At 41.7% G+C, this 16,592-nt stretch overlaps 1 protein-coding gene across 2 annotated transcripts; it reads left to right on the forward strand.

Moving 5' to 3' along the window:
• The first annotated feature begins 10,214 nt into the window (after positions 1-10,214).
• LOC110603536 (boron transporter 4) lies at positions 10,215-15,372 on the forward strand. 2 transcript variants are annotated; one of them, XM_043951766.1, is made up of 14 exons: positions 10,215-10,633; positions 11,005-11,110; positions 11,190-11,272; positions 11,373-11,565; positions 11,666-11,804; positions 11,902-12,067; positions 12,200-12,366; positions 12,791-12,964; positions 13,062-13,157; positions 13,249-13,365; positions 13,452-13,771; positions 13,943-14,222; positions 14,607-14,741; positions 14,817-15,372. In XM_043951766.1, exons 2-14 carry the CDS (start codon positions 11,007-11,009, stop codon positions 14,850-14,852), a joined length of 2,010 nt encoding a protein of 669 aa, XP_043807701.1. In that variant the 5' UTR covers positions 10,215-10,633; positions 11,005-11,006; the 3' UTR covers positions 14,853-15,372. The 2 variants fall into 2 exon arrangements, with proteins under 2 accessions (XP_043807701.1, XP_021596979.1); XM_021741287.2 differs by having other exon boundaries at positions 10,215-11,110.
• Positions 15,373-16,592: the final 1,220 nt, after the last annotated feature.

The raw sequence follows: 16,592 nt of genomic DNA on the forward strand, positions 1-16,592 counted from the left end.
TACTTGGCAGCCTCAGAGCAAGCAGTCAGCGCAGTACTAGTAAGAGTGGAAGAAGGGGAGCAGAAACCTGTTTTCTACGTCAGCAAGGTACTCAGAGACACTGAGGTCAGATACTCAAACATCGAAAAATTGGCGTATGCCTTGTTGTTAGCAGTCCGGAAATTCAAAGTTTATCTGGAAGGCCACCAAGGAGTTGTGATGACGGACCAACCTTTAAAGAAGATCATACGTAGGCCGGAAACTTCAGGACGGATGTTAGCATGGTCCGTGGAAATCAGCCCTTACTGTCTGGAGTACCGACCTCGGACAGCTATAAAATCTCAAGCGCTGGCTGACTTCATAGCAGAATGCTCATTCAACGAGGAGAAGGAAGGATCATCCTCGGGGATACCAAGAAAAGAAGGAGAGGGAGAGCTTTCCCAAGAGTCCAGCTGGAAGCTATATGTAGACGGAGCATCAGGCTCTGAGGGCAGTGGCGCTGGGATAATACTTAAGGGGCCGGAAGGCTTTAAAGTATGTTATGCCTTACGGCTAGAATTCAAAGCTTCTAATAATGTGGCCGAATATGAAGCCTTGGTGAACGGAATGTTGGTAGCTTTGGAAATAGGGGTAACCGACCTCGAAGTAAATAGTGACTCTCAGCTGGTAATCAACCAGGTGACGGGAGTATATCAGGCCAGAGATCCCATCATGCAGAGTTATCTTGATAAAGTAAAAACTGTGGAAGCCGACCTCACAAGCCGAGGAGTTACTATGAGATTTCAGAAGATACCTCGAGATGAAAATGAGGAGGCAGACCTGCTTAGTCGACTAACCAAAGAAGAGTTAGAGCAGCTCCCTGATGAAGTATACATACAGCATATCAGCACACCTGCTTTCAAGAAGACAAACACAGTACTGCAGGTGGAGCAGGGCCCAACTTGGATGACTCCATACCTGAGATACTTGGAAAAGGGCGAACTCCCCGAGGATACAGTTGAAGCCAAAAAGATAGCAGCTCGAGCTGCCAATTACCAAGTAATAAGGGGAACTTTATACAGAAAAGGGAAGTCCAGCCCATGGCTCCGGTGTGTGAATCCGGAAGAAGCTGCAAAAGTAATGGAGGAAATACATAGAGGCCTGTGTGGGGCTCACGAGGGAGCAGGGACATTAGCTAACAAAATATTCAGGCAAGGATACTACTGGCCCACTGTTAAAAAAGAAGCAGAGGAGTTTGTCCGGAGGTGTGACGTATGTCAAAGATTTGCTAATGCTATCAGGACCCCTGCCACTCCTCAAGCAAGCATATCCAGTCCATGGCCTTTCTCACAATGGGGAATTGACATCCTGGGACCTTTCCCCAAGACTACAGGGCAAAGGAAATTCGTAGTGGTGGCTGTGGAATATTTCTCGAAATGGCCAGAGGCAGAAGCAATAGCCACAATCACAGCTCGCAAGATGATAGATTTCGTATGGGGACATATCATCTGCAGATTTGGCGTACCAAGAGTACTTATCTCAGACAACGGCAGACAATTTGACTGCAGCACTTTCAGGGCCTTTACGACGAACATGGGCATATGGCATAAGTTCTCCTCCGTGGCTCACCCTCAGACTAATGGCCAAACGGAAGTCACTAATAGAGCTATCCTTCAAGGATTAAAGAAACGGCTGGATGGCGCAAAGGAGAATTGGGCAGAAGAACTCAATAGCACTCTATGGGCACTCCGAACCACTCCCAGAGCGCCCACTCAAGAAACCCCGTTTGCACTTGCTTATGGCACAGAGGCTGTAGTCCCAGTTGAGCTGCAGATCCCCACTCATCGAGTTCAATTCGTTAGTGAGAACGCTAATGGGGACAAATTAAGAAGCAACCTAGATGCTCTTGAGGAAGTTAGGGAAGAAGCCCAAGTCCGAACTGCTGCTTATCAACAACGAGCGGCAAGATATTACAATCAAAAGGTCAGAGAAAGAAGCTTGAAGGTGGGAGACCTGACTTTAAGAAACCTGGAAGCTACAGGAAAAAGAGCAGCCGCAGGCAAGCTAGCACCGACCTGGGAAGGTCCATTCAAGGTGACAAAAGTAGTTAAGCCCGGGGTATACCGAATCGAAGATATGCAAGGAAACCCCGAGCCCCACGCTTGGAACATCCAGCACCTAAAAAGGTATTTTCCTTGAAATATTCGTAAAGAAAAACGTTGTATTTTGACAGACATGAGAAAATAAAGATCGTTTATACAATGTGATTATCTTTATGAATAACGTTCTACATAAAACAAGGCCTCAGCCAGGCACAAAACCAGCTGAGATGACGAAGCGACAGTAAGGCCAATAAGCCTGAATTTTGTACAAACAACCGGCGAGGCCCCGAGGTCGTCCCGGAAATTCAAAGAAAAACAGGATCCCGTAAGATCTCCTGAAGTCAAAAACAACCGGCGAGGCCCCGAGGTCGTCCCGGAAATTCAAAGAAAAACAGGATCCCGTAAGATCTCCTGAAGTAAAAAATAACCGGCGAGGCCCCGAGGTCGTCCCGGAAATTCAAAGAAAAACAGGATTCCGTAAGATCTCCTGAAGTCAAAAACAACCGGCGAGGCCCCGAGGTCGTCCCGGAAATTCAAAAGAAAAACAGGATCCCGTAAGATCTCCTGAAGTCAAAAACAATCGGCGAGGCCCCGAGGTCGTCCCGAAAATTCAAAGAAAAACAGGATCCCGTAAGATCTCCTGAAGTCAAAAACAACCGGCGAGGCCCCGAGGTCGTCCCGGAAATTCAAAGAAAAATAGGATCCCGTAAGATCTCCTGAAGTCAAAAACAACCGGCGAGGCCCCGAGGTCGTCCCGGAAATTCAAAGAAAAACAGGATCCCGTAAGATCTCCTGAAGTCAAAAACAACCGGCGAGGCCCCGAGGTCGTCCCGGAAATTCAAAGAAAAACAGGATCCCGTAAGATCTCCTGAAGTCAAAAACAACCGGCGAGGCCCCGAGGTCGTCCCGGAAATTCAAAGAAAAACAGGATCCCGTAAGATCTCCTGAAGTCAAAAACAACCGGCGAGGCCCCGAGGTCGTCCCGGAAATTCAAAAGAAAAACAGGATCCCGTAAGATCTCCTGAAGTCAAAAACAACCGGCGAGGCCCCGAGGTCGTCCCGAAAATTCAAAAGAAAAACAGGATCTCGTAAGATCTCCTGAAGTCAAAAACAACCGGCGAGGTCCCGAGGTCGTCCCGGAAATCCAAAGAAAAACAGGATCCCGTAAGATCTCCTAGGTCGGTGAAGGACTTAAGAGCCTCCCGAAAGGAAAAATTTCTCCACAGGAACAACTTATAAAATCCAATTCCGACCTCGGAAAGAGAAGAGCCCAGAGCTGTAAAAAAAAAAAAAAAAAAAAAAAAAAAAAAAAAAGGGGGTCGAGCTCCCAGCTCGGATAGACTTATATTCTTACAAAACTCAAGGTTGAGCTCTCAGCCCAGACCAATATTCACGAAGGCCCAAGACCGAGCTCTCAGCTCGGATAGACTCATATCCTTAAAGGATCAAGATACGAAGGCTAAAGAGAAAGGCCGAGCTCCCTCCATAGAAAGATTCGTAAAATCCTTAGGAGGATAAAAAGGCTATAGTCAACGCCTAAGTCAGTTTATCCGGACCAAATATACGAAGTCACAACCAAGAACGAAGAACTAAAAACCAAAAACTGACATGATAGTTGCTTTGATTATAATGGTATAAGATTTGATCTCTCAGACTATCAGCTGAGAGCTAAGCTCACAACTTAAGATTAATTCAGAGCTTATGAATGAAAATATGTAGTTTACATCACGAATACGAAAAGTAGAGATAAATGTCAAGAAATATGAAAAACAAGAAGGAAACTAATATTTCATTAATAGCTATTACAATTTATCCCTCCGTTGAGGCAGGCGGATAAATAGTCCTTAAAGGACTTACATCAGTAAGAACACCCTCGCCTGCATTATCTCTATTTACAGCCACCTCCGAAGGAAGCTCGGTGTCCCTTGGGCCAGAGCTCTCAACATTAATAGTAGGGGCAACTTCTGACCCAAGGTGGAGGCCGTCTTTTTCAGAATCAGGATCATCCTCCTCTGACCCTATCTCGATTTCCCCTGATGAAGACTCAGCTGGCCGGTCTATGTTCCTCCGAGAATCTCCTCGGGGCAAAGGGAAATCATCCTCCCCGTATAGCACTGACTCGCCATCTGAATCCACTTCGCGCCTACGAAGCTTGGCTAAAGGAATATCAGGAGCCTGTCTAGCTTCTCTTAAACCGCGATTGTAGCCAGTTACATACATGCGGTAGGCCTTATCAAAGATAGCCTGTTTCATTTCACTAGAAGCTTTATACTCATCAAGATGTTCTTCACAAGCCTTGGCTACAAATTTCTCAAACTCAGAAGAGTCTTTGTAGTCCTGAAGATGAGCTTCACAGGCCTGATCAATTTTAACCTTCAGCTCATCAGACTCCTGATACTCCACTATGTACTGTTCACGCTTCAGCTGAGCTTTCCCTTCGACATACTTCACCACCTCAAGCAGGGCTAAACATTTACGTTCCAAAGCCCTGACTTCATTTTTCAGCTGTTGTTGGCGAAGGTTGAACTCTTCAGCCGATAAAGACAGATCTTTGATACGTTCAGAACTTGTGCCCAATTCCTGCTCAAGGACATCCACCCGGGCTAGGGCACTTTCCCTCTGAGCCTTCACCTCATTCAGGTGAGCTTGAAGCCCCTCAAAATCAGCCTTTAAGGCCTCATGTTGGCGCTGGACCTCGGCTTTTTGGCCAACAGCCTCATCCCTCTCCTGAAGGGCCGTTGTCATAGAGGACAGCTGTTTTACAACCTCTACACAACGAGCTTCCACTTCAGCTGCCCTCTCATCAGACTCCTGGAGAACCCTGCGAGTACGAGACAGCTCTGATTCCAGGGATTTGCTATGCTCTGCCGCCTCAACCGCTCTGTCCTCAGCTTTTTTAGAGGCCTCCAGCGCAGAATGTAACTCCACCTGGAGAGACTGGATCTGCTCCCGAGCGGCTGCCAGGTGGCCCCTCGCGTCGCTGGTGGCAGTCAGGTTTTCATCACGACGCGCTTCTTCGATCCGGCGGTCCACGGACTCCCGGAGAGAGAGGTCACGGGCATCCACCTCCATAACCAGGCCTAACATCTAGTACGGAAGAACAATTGTCAAGAACAGAAACAAAGCAAACTCAAGGAGAAGTGAAAAGAAAAAGAAATAATAACTTACCATCAGAAGCATTTCTCCAATCGTAGATCCGAGCTCCTCCCGAGAGCGAGATTGGAAGGACACCTGCTCCTTGGTAGAACTGGCCAAGTAACCAGTCAGGGCCAGAAGACGAGGATCCGAAGCCTCTGTTATCCCGCCGAACATCCGCTCCCGGAGAAGTGCGGCAACAGCAGAGGCCGGAGACTCAGAGGAAATGCTTGACAGGTCCAGAATGCTGTCAGTAGGGGACAACGAAGGAACAGAAGAAACACCCTTCCCCTTCCCAATGGTAGAAAGAGGTGGGGAAGGACCCGCAGCAGTCTTGGATTTCTTACGAGCAGGAGATGGGACAGGCGTCCCAGAAGGGGTCGGACGCTTGCCCCCGGTCTTTGAGGGGACACCCTCAGATCCCTCAGGCTCAGTCCTCACAGGGGCAGGGGCACCTTCACCAGAAACCTCTGGGCTTTGATCCTCTAGGAGGATGATCTCCATCCCTGTTCCAGAGGTCTCCTTGTCTTCAACAGGGGACTTAAATTCCTCCCCTAACACCCCCTCAGTAGAATGGACGGCACCCTGCCCCACTCGTTCAGTAGCTTGGGTCTGCTCCACAATAGCTAGGGAAGTTCCCCCCGCGACCTCTGAGGAGGCTGGAATGGATCCAGATCCTTCAGCAGGCGCCGAGGTTGAGCTCGACCCACCATGGCTAGACGGCCGAGCTGATTTGATGCTGCGAGAGCTCGGCTTGGAAGTTCGAGAAGAAGCTTTGATGGGAGGTCGGCTGACCTTCTTCGAGGAAGCGGTCTGAGCCAGCTCTGCAGCAATCTCAGTTACAGAACGCCCATCCCCAAAGGCATCAAAAATTGCATGCATGTTCTCCCGAGACAGGTCAAAATTCTTGGGGAATTTGATGCCATCCATTTTAACCTCAGAAGCTACAAGAAACACGAAGTTATAAAGAGTTAGCATACTTCATGATGTTATGAGCAAAGAAAAAAACAAAATAGTCGGACAAAGCACTATACCCGTGTCCCGGATATCCCTAAGGTTGGACGCAAACATACACTTCTCGACATCATACTTCCTCTCAACGGAAGTCAGCCGAAGCAGCCCGACCTGCTCAATAAGACTCAATTCGGGCAGATCGTTGCAGCCCGGATAGACCTCCCCCCACCTTAGGTCCACATCCCACGATCGGCAGGACCCTAGTTTTAACTCGGCCACAAGGAAATTCTCTACCCATCCCTTTATAGAATCCTTGTAGCCCGTAAGAAGAGACAGCCCATTACGAGGGGAAAAGTAATAGAAGTTTTGCTTCGCCCTAACCAAACGGAAAAAAGTGACAAACAGACAGGCCGTAGGTGCGAAATCCCAACCTAGACAGATAGACTCGAAACAGGACATGAATAAAATGGAATTTGGGGATAACATTCGAGGAGTTACCCCAAAGTATTCAAAGACCTCAACAAAGAAAGGGGTAAAAGGTAACGGTAGACCAAATTCTCTCTGCTTCAGGAAAAACACTATGCTACGAACCTCTTGGGGATCCACCAAACCAGGAGGGCGAGGGTAAGGAAGAACTATCCTCTCATTCGGAAGAGGTGCTCGAATAAGATACAACGGAGTATCTAAAAGCCTCCGGGAAATGTGATTAGTTATGTTGGAAGGTGTAATATGCGACTCAAGGTCAAAAACATCAGGAAGCTTTAAACTTGCCATGGAAGAACAAGGAAGCGTACCTGAAAATGCAATAAGGTGAGAAAAGCAGAAGGAGTTGCAGGGAGACAGAGAGCAGAAGAGAGCTAATTTCTTCGGAAGACAGAAAGAATTCAAAATGAAAGGCAATGATGAGACGGAACGTTGATCTGAACAGTTTTGTTTTGGAGCGACGCGACCATTAATTGCTCTCAAAGTTTACCCTCTCAACGGTTAAGTAATAACCGGAGAGAAGGTAAAGGGGCAAAAGGATGATCGCTGGGCTTGTCTACATCTATCAAGGGCCAGGTCCACAATGATAGCCCATCACTTAAAAGCCCAGGCAAGTCCAACTTGTTCGGACCTGATTTCCAGCCAAGACAACTTAACCCACAAGATCCACCACTTCACCACATCCGTGGTAAGTATCAAGGAAATAGAAGGAAAAACTCAAAGATGCAAGCAGATGAAAGCATGAAAAAGGTTAGACCTACTCATCACGTAGAATACATATAAGATTTGACTTGTTGTTAAAACAAGGGTTACGAGATCGGAAAGAGACGACAAGGATACCTCGGATCCATACTGAGCTGAGAGCTTAGAGTTTAGAGTTTAACTCATCAGGAGCCGAGCTCAGAGGTCGGATTAGTCCAGCTCGGACAGCATGACTTGGGAGCTCGGCCAGCTAAAGGAAACTCAGAGCTCATTTCACTAAGCAAAGATAGAACTCTCGGGTCGGTCAGTCCAGCTCGGACAACATGACCTGAGAGCCCGGCTGGACGAAGGAGACTCAAAGCTCAATTCATCGGAGTAAAGACCGATCTCACAGGTCGGTCAGACAGTCCAGTTCGGAAACTTGAAAGCCCAGTTGGCTAAGTGGATCCGGAGTTCAACTCATCAGAGCTCGCAGATAGGTTAGATCAGCCCGGGAAAAAGCAGGATAGAGCTCAATTGGTTAAAATTATAAGGCGAGCAATCTAAAGTATTTCACGCATGATAAAAGGAGAACAGCTTAAGCATGAGAGCAGAACAAGAACTTCATTAAAAGAAAAGTACATTACAGTACGTTACAAAGGCTTACACTACGGGATGAAAGACTATCCTTAAAGGATTTACATAACCACATACATCATCATCTACGATTACATCGTTATCACCTATCCTACTACTCTGGTCTTCAGCCCGGAGGAATTCTCACAGCTCGGAATGTGAGTTTGGCAGAAAAGGCCAAGATCTGTCCCGCTATTATAGGGGAACTGAACAAGTTGATTCCCATAAGCATTTCTCACTGTTCCCCTGGGCAAACGTTCGGTTACCCGAGTGTGATGCACGGTACATTCGAACAAGCTCAGATATTGTATGCCGACCATGCACCACACATGAAAAACATAAGTCTTCGAGGCTACGGCCCCGAAGAGGTCGCGAAGTACACATTCGAAGAAACCGCTGGAGACCTGACTGAGTGCAGCAGATCCCAGTCTCACGTAATACTGGTACTTCACACCAAAGGGAATAATAATACTGGTACTTCACATCAAAAAGAACAACAAGCTGAGCGCCGGCGCCACTCCCATTTATATCAAAAGAGGACAACATGGGCATCGAGGAAATTCCCTGTTTCTCTGCGGAAAAAGGCGAAGTTAGAGCGAACCCCTCAACAGCCCAGAACTTCTCTGGAGCCCGGACAACAAGCAGAGGAGGAGGCCGGCCAGACGACCTGGGTAAAACAGTTTCAGCAGCTTGCCGAATGGTCCCACCCTTCGACTGCCATACCCGAAGGATCTTCAATGCACCATCCAAACGCCTTAGAGGTAACATCAAATTTTCAAGAATTGTGAACTGACCCATTTTTATTTCAGGAACTGCAAAAAGTTTCAAAACAGGGACAAGTCAGAAACAGTTCTCCCTTAAGATGATAAGAGCACAATCACGGCAAACCTCTGGGGCACAAGGCAATCTGTTTGAAGAAGGCGTCAGATAGACCCGTCATAGATAAAACAAGAATTTCTCGCTTCAACAGAAGGCTCACGAATGAAGAAAAGCTGGCACCGATATATACTCGGAGCCTGAGGACTTAGCACGGGGCAGAGCTACACTAGACTCTAAGCTAATGATGTCAGATTTCTAAAAGATATTCACATAAAAGGAAAGAAAGAAAATGTCCAGATAATGATGACAAGAAAGTAAAGGCGGCAGAGGACAAGAAGAATAGAGAAAAGACAGAAAGAGGAAAGAGCAGATAGAATTCAGAAACTGCGCAACGACTGAAAGATGAAAGGATGTTATTAAGGCACCTGAACCCGAACAGACGCGATCATAATAGTTCTTGGTATTCACCCCCTCGACAGTTGGAGCAATAACTGCCGAGAAGGTGAAGGGGCAATTGATGACTGCTGGATTCCTTCACCCCGGACCAGGGGCTTGACCACAGCCCAAGGCCCATGACGTAGAGGCCCACACACCTAATATACATAACAAGCCTGGCTCATCCAACCTTCAAGGCCGGGCTCGACCCATCTTCCTCACTCAAGCCGGCTCGGTCCGCATGGAGCAGGCCCTCTCCACTCAGGCTTAGCATCCGGCCCAACTCTCGGTCCAGCCCAGGATCCAGAAAAATATTCACCAGACAACCTGGCAGATCCGCTCGGGCGTACGCACGGGGAGAATCAAAGGCCGTTACGCATGGAGCAGGCGGCTGATACCCCAGTACTTCCGAATCCGCATGGCAGAGACGCGTGGTCCAATCCTGGAGAGATCTTTACACGTCACCAGCAAGCAAGACAATGTATAAAAGAGGAGTCCCCTCCTCAGAAAGTTTAAGCCTTATTCTGTAATAGAAAAACCCTGGTAAAACCCTATTCTATTGGATCTTAGATCATCATATAGAAATATATTACATAAAACATTTCTATTGTAAACAATTGCACTTAAAAAAAAGAACATAAATTTATTCAATTTATTTTATTTTATTTTTTTTTGAAAAATTAGTAATAGCAGACTTTTATTTTAAAAATAAAGGAAAAAGCTTATTGTAAAAAAAAGTAAATTGTTAAATAATATATTTAAAATAAGGCAAAAGAATGAATAGTAATTTACATTATTAAAACATATCAAAATATTTACTTACAAAATCCAAATCACTGGGATCTAATAGATCCAAGGGTGGAGAACACCGTCTATTTTCAATTTGGCAAATTTGTACGGTCAAGATTAGCTCAACCCCATCAAACTCCACGGGTGATCACGTAGGCTATCACACACCCCCCTGTAATTACGGAATTCCATCACGGCGTCATCCCAACATTCATTCCTCATGATTTCTATTTATTAAAAGAGACCCAAGACGACACGGGATCGGGAGGAACTCGGCGATCAATGCATTCAATTACATGTCACCACGTAAGCGAATCTTTGGATTCCATATGGTCCGCGATTTATTCAATTGGGCCTCCACTCCTTAAGCGTTAAACCCGCCTAGTTCTACTTTGTATGGTTGCCAAAACCCTTCCCTCTGCTCTAGTCTCGGCGTGGCTTGGCTACGCGTATCTCTCTCTCGTTTTTTTGGGGGGAGGGAAACACTGAGAGAGATATGTTTTGGTTTTGGAGAAACAATACCAAAATAAGGCATTGATCAGAGCGGCCCACCGGACTATTCTGACATCTCCGGCCACCCTCCCATTTCGCGCCGGGAGTTTCTCACATTTTTCTTCTTTTCTTCAGGCTAGCACTTGTAGGTGAGATTGAAAATATTCCTCCGCAGCATTATCATACAATGTGCTTCTATGAATATGTTCTTTTTTCATTTGTTTGTTTCAGTGTGATTCTGAATGCGATTTGATAATTGTGTTTGTTTGATCATTGCGAGTTACATTCATATTAATATGAAAATGGACGGGGATGTTCTACGTGCATGGAGATAGATGCTTCTTTCTTGGTCATTGTTCTGTTTGGTTGCTGAGAAAATTGAGGATATTGAAAATGAGTATCCTAAAAGAAAAAATATACATATATTAAGCGACAGGAATCTACAAGCTGACTTGGTTTCTCAGCTCGACATAAAGGAGAGAAGTTGAGGAACCTAACTAACACAATTTCTTTGCACCAGGAATGGAGAGTTTAAGGTCTCCATTCAAGGGTATAATCAAGGATTTGAGAGGAAGAACTGCGTGCTACAAGGAAGATTGGATCAGTGCATTTCGTTCAGGCATCAGGTATAGCACCATATTTCTAATTTGTCTTTGCAAGGTCCCCGCTTGATATTTTATTCATTTTTTTTTCTGTATATGTCAGCATATTGGCTCCAACTACCTATATCTTCTTTGCTTCTGCACTTCCCGTTATTGCCTTTGGAGAGCAACTGAGTAGGAGTACAGGTAGTTTCACGTTAAAATTTGGATTGATTAAAGAGGTGAAAGTTACACTAGTGCAATCTTCTGAACTCATAGCCTGAAGACTATGTTGGCCTACTTTCAGATGGAAGTCTGAGTACAGTAGAAGCGTTAGTTTCTACAGCTATTTGCGGAATAATCCACTCAATTATTGGCGGCCAGCCACTGTTGATAGTAGGAGTTGCTGAACCCACTATTATAATGTATACATATTTATACAAGTTCAGCAAAGGAAGGGCTGAGTTGGGCCACAAATTGTACTTGGCCTGGGCTGGTTGGTAAGAGAATTCTTTGTACATGGCATATTTAAGATTCTTTCTTCTGGACAAGCATAGGTGCTTTCATTGACTCATATATTGTTATTTACGTTCTCCACAGGGTTTGTGTTTGGACTGCACTCATGCTTTTTCTGCTTGCAATTTTTAATGCCGCCAACATCATCGCTAAATTTACAAGAATTGCAGGGGAGCTTTTCGGCATGTTGATTACAGTTCTTTTCCTTCAAGAGGCTATCAAAGTACTGGTTTTTCAACATGATTTTGGCTTACTTTTTGCTTGACTAGTTGCATCCAGTTGAATACTATTGATTCACAGTCTTTTCTTTTGAAATACAGGGACTTGTTACTGAATTTTATGTTCCCAAACATGAGAATTCCCAGTTAGAGAAATACCAATTCCACTGGCTGTATGTAAATGGGTTGCTTGCAATCATTTTCTCTTTTGGTTTACTCGTCACTGCCCTTAAAACTAGAAAGGCAAGGTCATGGCGGTACGGCACTGGTAAAAAGAACTGAAATTGAGTATATTGATACCTTAATAATTATATTAGTAGTTTTTTTTTTTCTTCTTGGCGAAAGAAGAAAAGAAATTTTTACTTTGGGATTTCTTCATCTTTTACATAACCTTTTGCAGGGTGGCTCCGAAGTTTTATTGCAGACTATGGGGTTCCCCTAATGGTCTTGTTATGGACTCTGATGTCTTATAGTGTACCCAACAAAGTTCCTGCTGGAGTTCCCAGGAGACTAGATTGTCCACTTCTTTGGGATTCTGTATCAGTTTATCATTGGACTGTAATCAAGGTAAGTTAGATGATACTCTTTTATATATAGAAATCCCTTTTCTGAGGATTGCATGTCTCAATTTATGTTTGTTTAGACGGGGTTTTTAGCTTCTCTGTTCATGAGGTATGTAATTGAAATGATGTTATTTATCTCAACTATATCTTAAAATGAGAAAAATTTTACTATTTAATTCTTTTGGTATGGAATTAGAAAAATATATTAAAATACTTCTGAAATTTTAAAAATATATTAATTAGTCTTTTTATTAATTTTATCCGTTAATTATTGAATAAAAAATTTAAAATATCTTGTAAAGTAATTTTGAGACCGTTAAAATTAATGAAATGTCTAATTAGTAAAATTTTTAAAACTTCATTCTTCAAAACCTAAAAGCTAACTAATGAGGAACTAAATACTAACTTTTCCTAAAATCTAAATGCAGGATATGGGGAAGGTTCCAATGGTTTACATCTTTGCTGCAATTGTGCCTGCCATTATGATCGCAGGTCTATACTTTTTCGACCACAGTGTAGCTTCGCAGATGGCACAACAAAAGGAGTTCAATCTCAAGAATCCGTCAGCTTACCATTATGATATATTGTTGCTCGGATTCATGGTCGCTGACCAATTCTTTGATCATTGTCTTTTCCTTGTAACATTTATAGCTCGTCAATATTTTATACTTACATTTTGCTTGTTTTACATGATTTTAGACTTTAATTTGTGGCTTGCTTGGACTCCCTCCTTCAAATGGTGTTCTTCCCCAATCACCCATGCACACTAAGAACCTTGCAGTTCTAAAGAAGCAGGTATGCTGAAGTTTTTTAAGGACCTGTCTCTCAAAAAAAAAACAGATAAATATTATTTTCAATTATTAAACGGCACAAGCATGATTTGCAGTTGATTCGAAAGAAGATGGTAAAAAGTGCCAAAGAATGCATTGAGCGGAAAGCAAGCAACTCTGAAATTTATGGAAGGATGCAGGCTGTGTTTATAGAAATGGACACAGCTCCACCTGTAAGTATCTTAAGTTTTCAAAGCTTTCTTGTAAGTATTTTTGGCATCGCGTGTTATTCTTATTGCTTAACATGGATTTCTTGCAGACTGCTTCAGTAGATAAAGAGTTGGAGGACTTGAAAGTGGCTGTAATGCAATCTGATGATGGAGGTGTTGAAAAAGAAAAATTTGATCCTGATAAACACATTGATGCTTACTTGCCCGTAAGAGTTAATGAGCAGAGAATGAGCAACCTTTTACAATCATTGCTAGTTGGAATATCAACATGTGCTCTGCCTATAATAAAGAAAATACCTACATCAGTTCTTTGGGGTTACTTTGCCTACATGGCCATTGATAGTCTCCCAGGAAATCAGTTTTGGGGAAGGATTTTACTGCTGTTCGTTCCCCCAAATCGACGTTACAAGTAAGCAACAACTTAAAATAATAGAAAAGTTATGTTTAGTGAAATTCAAAGTAGCAGTTAACTATCAACCTATGATATAGTATGCATGATCAATCATGTCTTTTGCAGGGGTAAAAGATTTCCAAATCTAATTTTATTTTCTAATTCTTTTTGTGGAATTGTGTTGGACAGAGTTTTGGAAGGTGTTCATGCTTCATTCGTTGAGTTGGTGCCATTCAAGAACATTGCTATATTTACACTTTTCCAATTTGCATACTTTTTTATTTGTTTTGGGGTGACATGGATACCCATAGGCGGAGTGTTGTTCCCACTACCATTCTTCCTTCTCGTTGGCATAAGGCACTTGATCTTTCCTAAGCTGTTCCATCCTAGTTATCTTCAAGAACTGGATGCAGCTGAGTATGAAGAAGTTGCTGGTACTCCAAAAGGAAGTCGTAATCTTATGTTCAGGGTAAGTCTTTTTTCCCAATCTAGACACAAAATAATAACAAGGGGAAAAAAAGGATTATCGTATAATTGATAATGATTATTAGTGATAAGTGGATTCAGTTACAGTTAAAGAGGACAAATTCTTTTTCCTCCTTACTGATGAATAATGTTAAATATGTTTCCATTCACTGTGAAGCCGATGGTAGTTAAGAAGAAAAAAGTTCTTTTATTAGGAATGAGCTCCAGGAAATACCCTTTTCGGCTATTGTGAAATGGATAAAAAATACGATTTAAGGATTAAATTTACTTGGTTTCAGAGCATTGTTGGAAACATCAACTGTTATTTTTCGGATTTCGTTCCATCTAGATGCTTTTCTATATTCATGCACGTCATAACATGGTGCAGGAGAGAGATCCGGCCAATATGAGGAATGAACCAACTGAAGAAGATGATTTCTTTGATGTACTGGACGAAATGACTACCCACAGAGGCGAGCTGAGGCATAGAACTGTAAACGTCAAGGAAGATAAATTATACCAGGCAAGATATTATATCCCATTTTATGTTGTATGTAATTAAAAAAAAGGTCAATGACAGAATGTGGCTTGTGGACAGGTCCATCCACAGGCTGATAATGGACGAAGACAATGAGGCGACAACAATTAGGATATGGAAACAGCTCATTGAATTGAAGATGGTCACATAATCCTCTGCATGAGCAGAGGCAAATTGGGAGTGAAATAAGAAGATCCTAGCTACAAGGAAACACTGAAGCATATAGTCACAACATATACTTTCATACAGTACTGGAGGAGATCATATGGAAGAGAGCTGGGAAAATAAGGCAAAAGCAAGCAGCCATTAATTTCTAAAGACAAGGGGAGACATGGAAGAACTCCTAAAATTTTGTCAAGCTTTTTAAGTAGGTAAAAGAGCATTAGGTGATTGACAGATTACTGTAATTTCAATCCTTTGCTCAAAATTTTCCCTAACATTTGGAAGAAAGAATCAGGTGGGGACGAGGAAGAGGACATGAGAAATTAATAGAGATGAGAAACAAGATTCATACTTGGGAGAGAAAAAAGAAATAATTTCTTTTCATTTATTGCGTTTGTTGGTATACTTTCAATTAGTCCTGCCCACCGCTCAATTTTTAATGTAACCGCTGGTTAAATTCTGATTTTACCACAGTTAAAAATTTCAATTCTGGTCTCAAATTTAATTGATTCTGTCTATGGTTTGAGCAGAATTACGGTCAATAGGAATTTCTTATTTCTTCGATTAAAAAAATATTTATAGTTTTTTATATGTGCATTTAGCATATGCTTGTGTGTACAAAAGATGTTTTGATTTGATTTTAATGTAATTTATTTCAATAAAAACGATTTGTTATTTATGATATTATACTTTTTAAAAAGAATATTAATTCAAAAAAGTATTTGATTACTCATTTAAAATTTTTTGCTATGAAATGTTAGAAATCTACATTCACTAAATTTTCCTTACTCTTTTATCTTCAATCTAATTTCATAATTCTAATATATGCATTATCTAATTCCATAATTTTTCCTTTTCAAAAATAAAAAAAAAAAAAAAATCATAGCTCTTCACTAAACTCTAAATTATTATAATTTAACTTTGGTATATCCATAATTTTAATATTGTTTTTTAAGGATCACATTAAGTAAGAAAATAATTATTGAAATGCATATTTAATTTGCAGGTAAATATATATATTTTAAAAATGAAATACATAAATTTTCTTAAGTATATCATAATGAAAACATCCCCATTCTAATCCTTTGTTTACAGGTCTTAATATTAATGCATGTCTAATGTCTAATGGAATTATATGAAGGTAAATTATTCATATAACTTACTCTAATTAATTTAAAATTAAATTAAATTATTATTATTATTATTATTATTATTATTATTATTATTATTATTATTATTATTATTATTATTATTATTTTCATGTTGTTTCTGTTGTATCTAAAATTGCAGTGTATTTGATTTACTGGGCTGAACCCATTTCCTTAATACAACGAATTACCATCTTAAAAAAAATTGTAAACCATTTTGAGATAAGTTTATCTTCTCTTACTTCTTTCATCCTTTCTTTTTAATCATACTTTTAATTTAAATATTTTTTAATGAAGTAAAAAATAAATCACTATCCAATTTTTATATTTTAGGAAAATTTAGTTTCAAGCCTCGAATATGTTTATGTTGTCAATATAATTTTAACAATTTATATAATTTAGTGATAAAATTTCAAAGGTTCATACTATTTACCCATTTTAATTACTATTTACCCATTTTAATTCAAACTAATAAAAACTAACTAATTATTTTAGGACATTTTAATAAAAAAATTTAAAGAGTTTT

The sequence above is a fragment of the Manihot esculenta genome, chromosome 16, assembly GCF_001659605.2.
Source record: "Manihot esculenta cultivar AM560-2 chromosome 16, M.esculenta_v8, whole genome shotgun sequence".
Classification (NCBI taxonomy): Eukaryota; Viridiplantae; Streptophyta; class Magnoliopsida; order Malpighiales; family Euphorbiaceae; genus Manihot; species Manihot esculenta.

What these genes read in the sequence shown, in the direction of transcription:
- LOC110603536 (XM_021741287.2), top strand. Translation starts at nt 11,007, where the DNA reads ATGGAGAGTTTAAGGTCTCCATTCAAGGGTATAATCAAGGATTTGAGA. An exon ending in GTCATGGCGGTACGGCACTG is followed by an intron (nt 12,068 to 12,199) that starts GTAAAAAGAACT and finishes AACCTTTTGCAG; the next exon opens with GGTGGCTCCGAAGTTTTATT. An exon ending in TATTGTTGCTCGGATTCATG is followed by an intron (nt 12,965 to 13,061) that starts GTCGCTGACCAA and finishes ACATGATTTTAG; the next exon opens with ACTTTAATTTGTGGCTTGCT.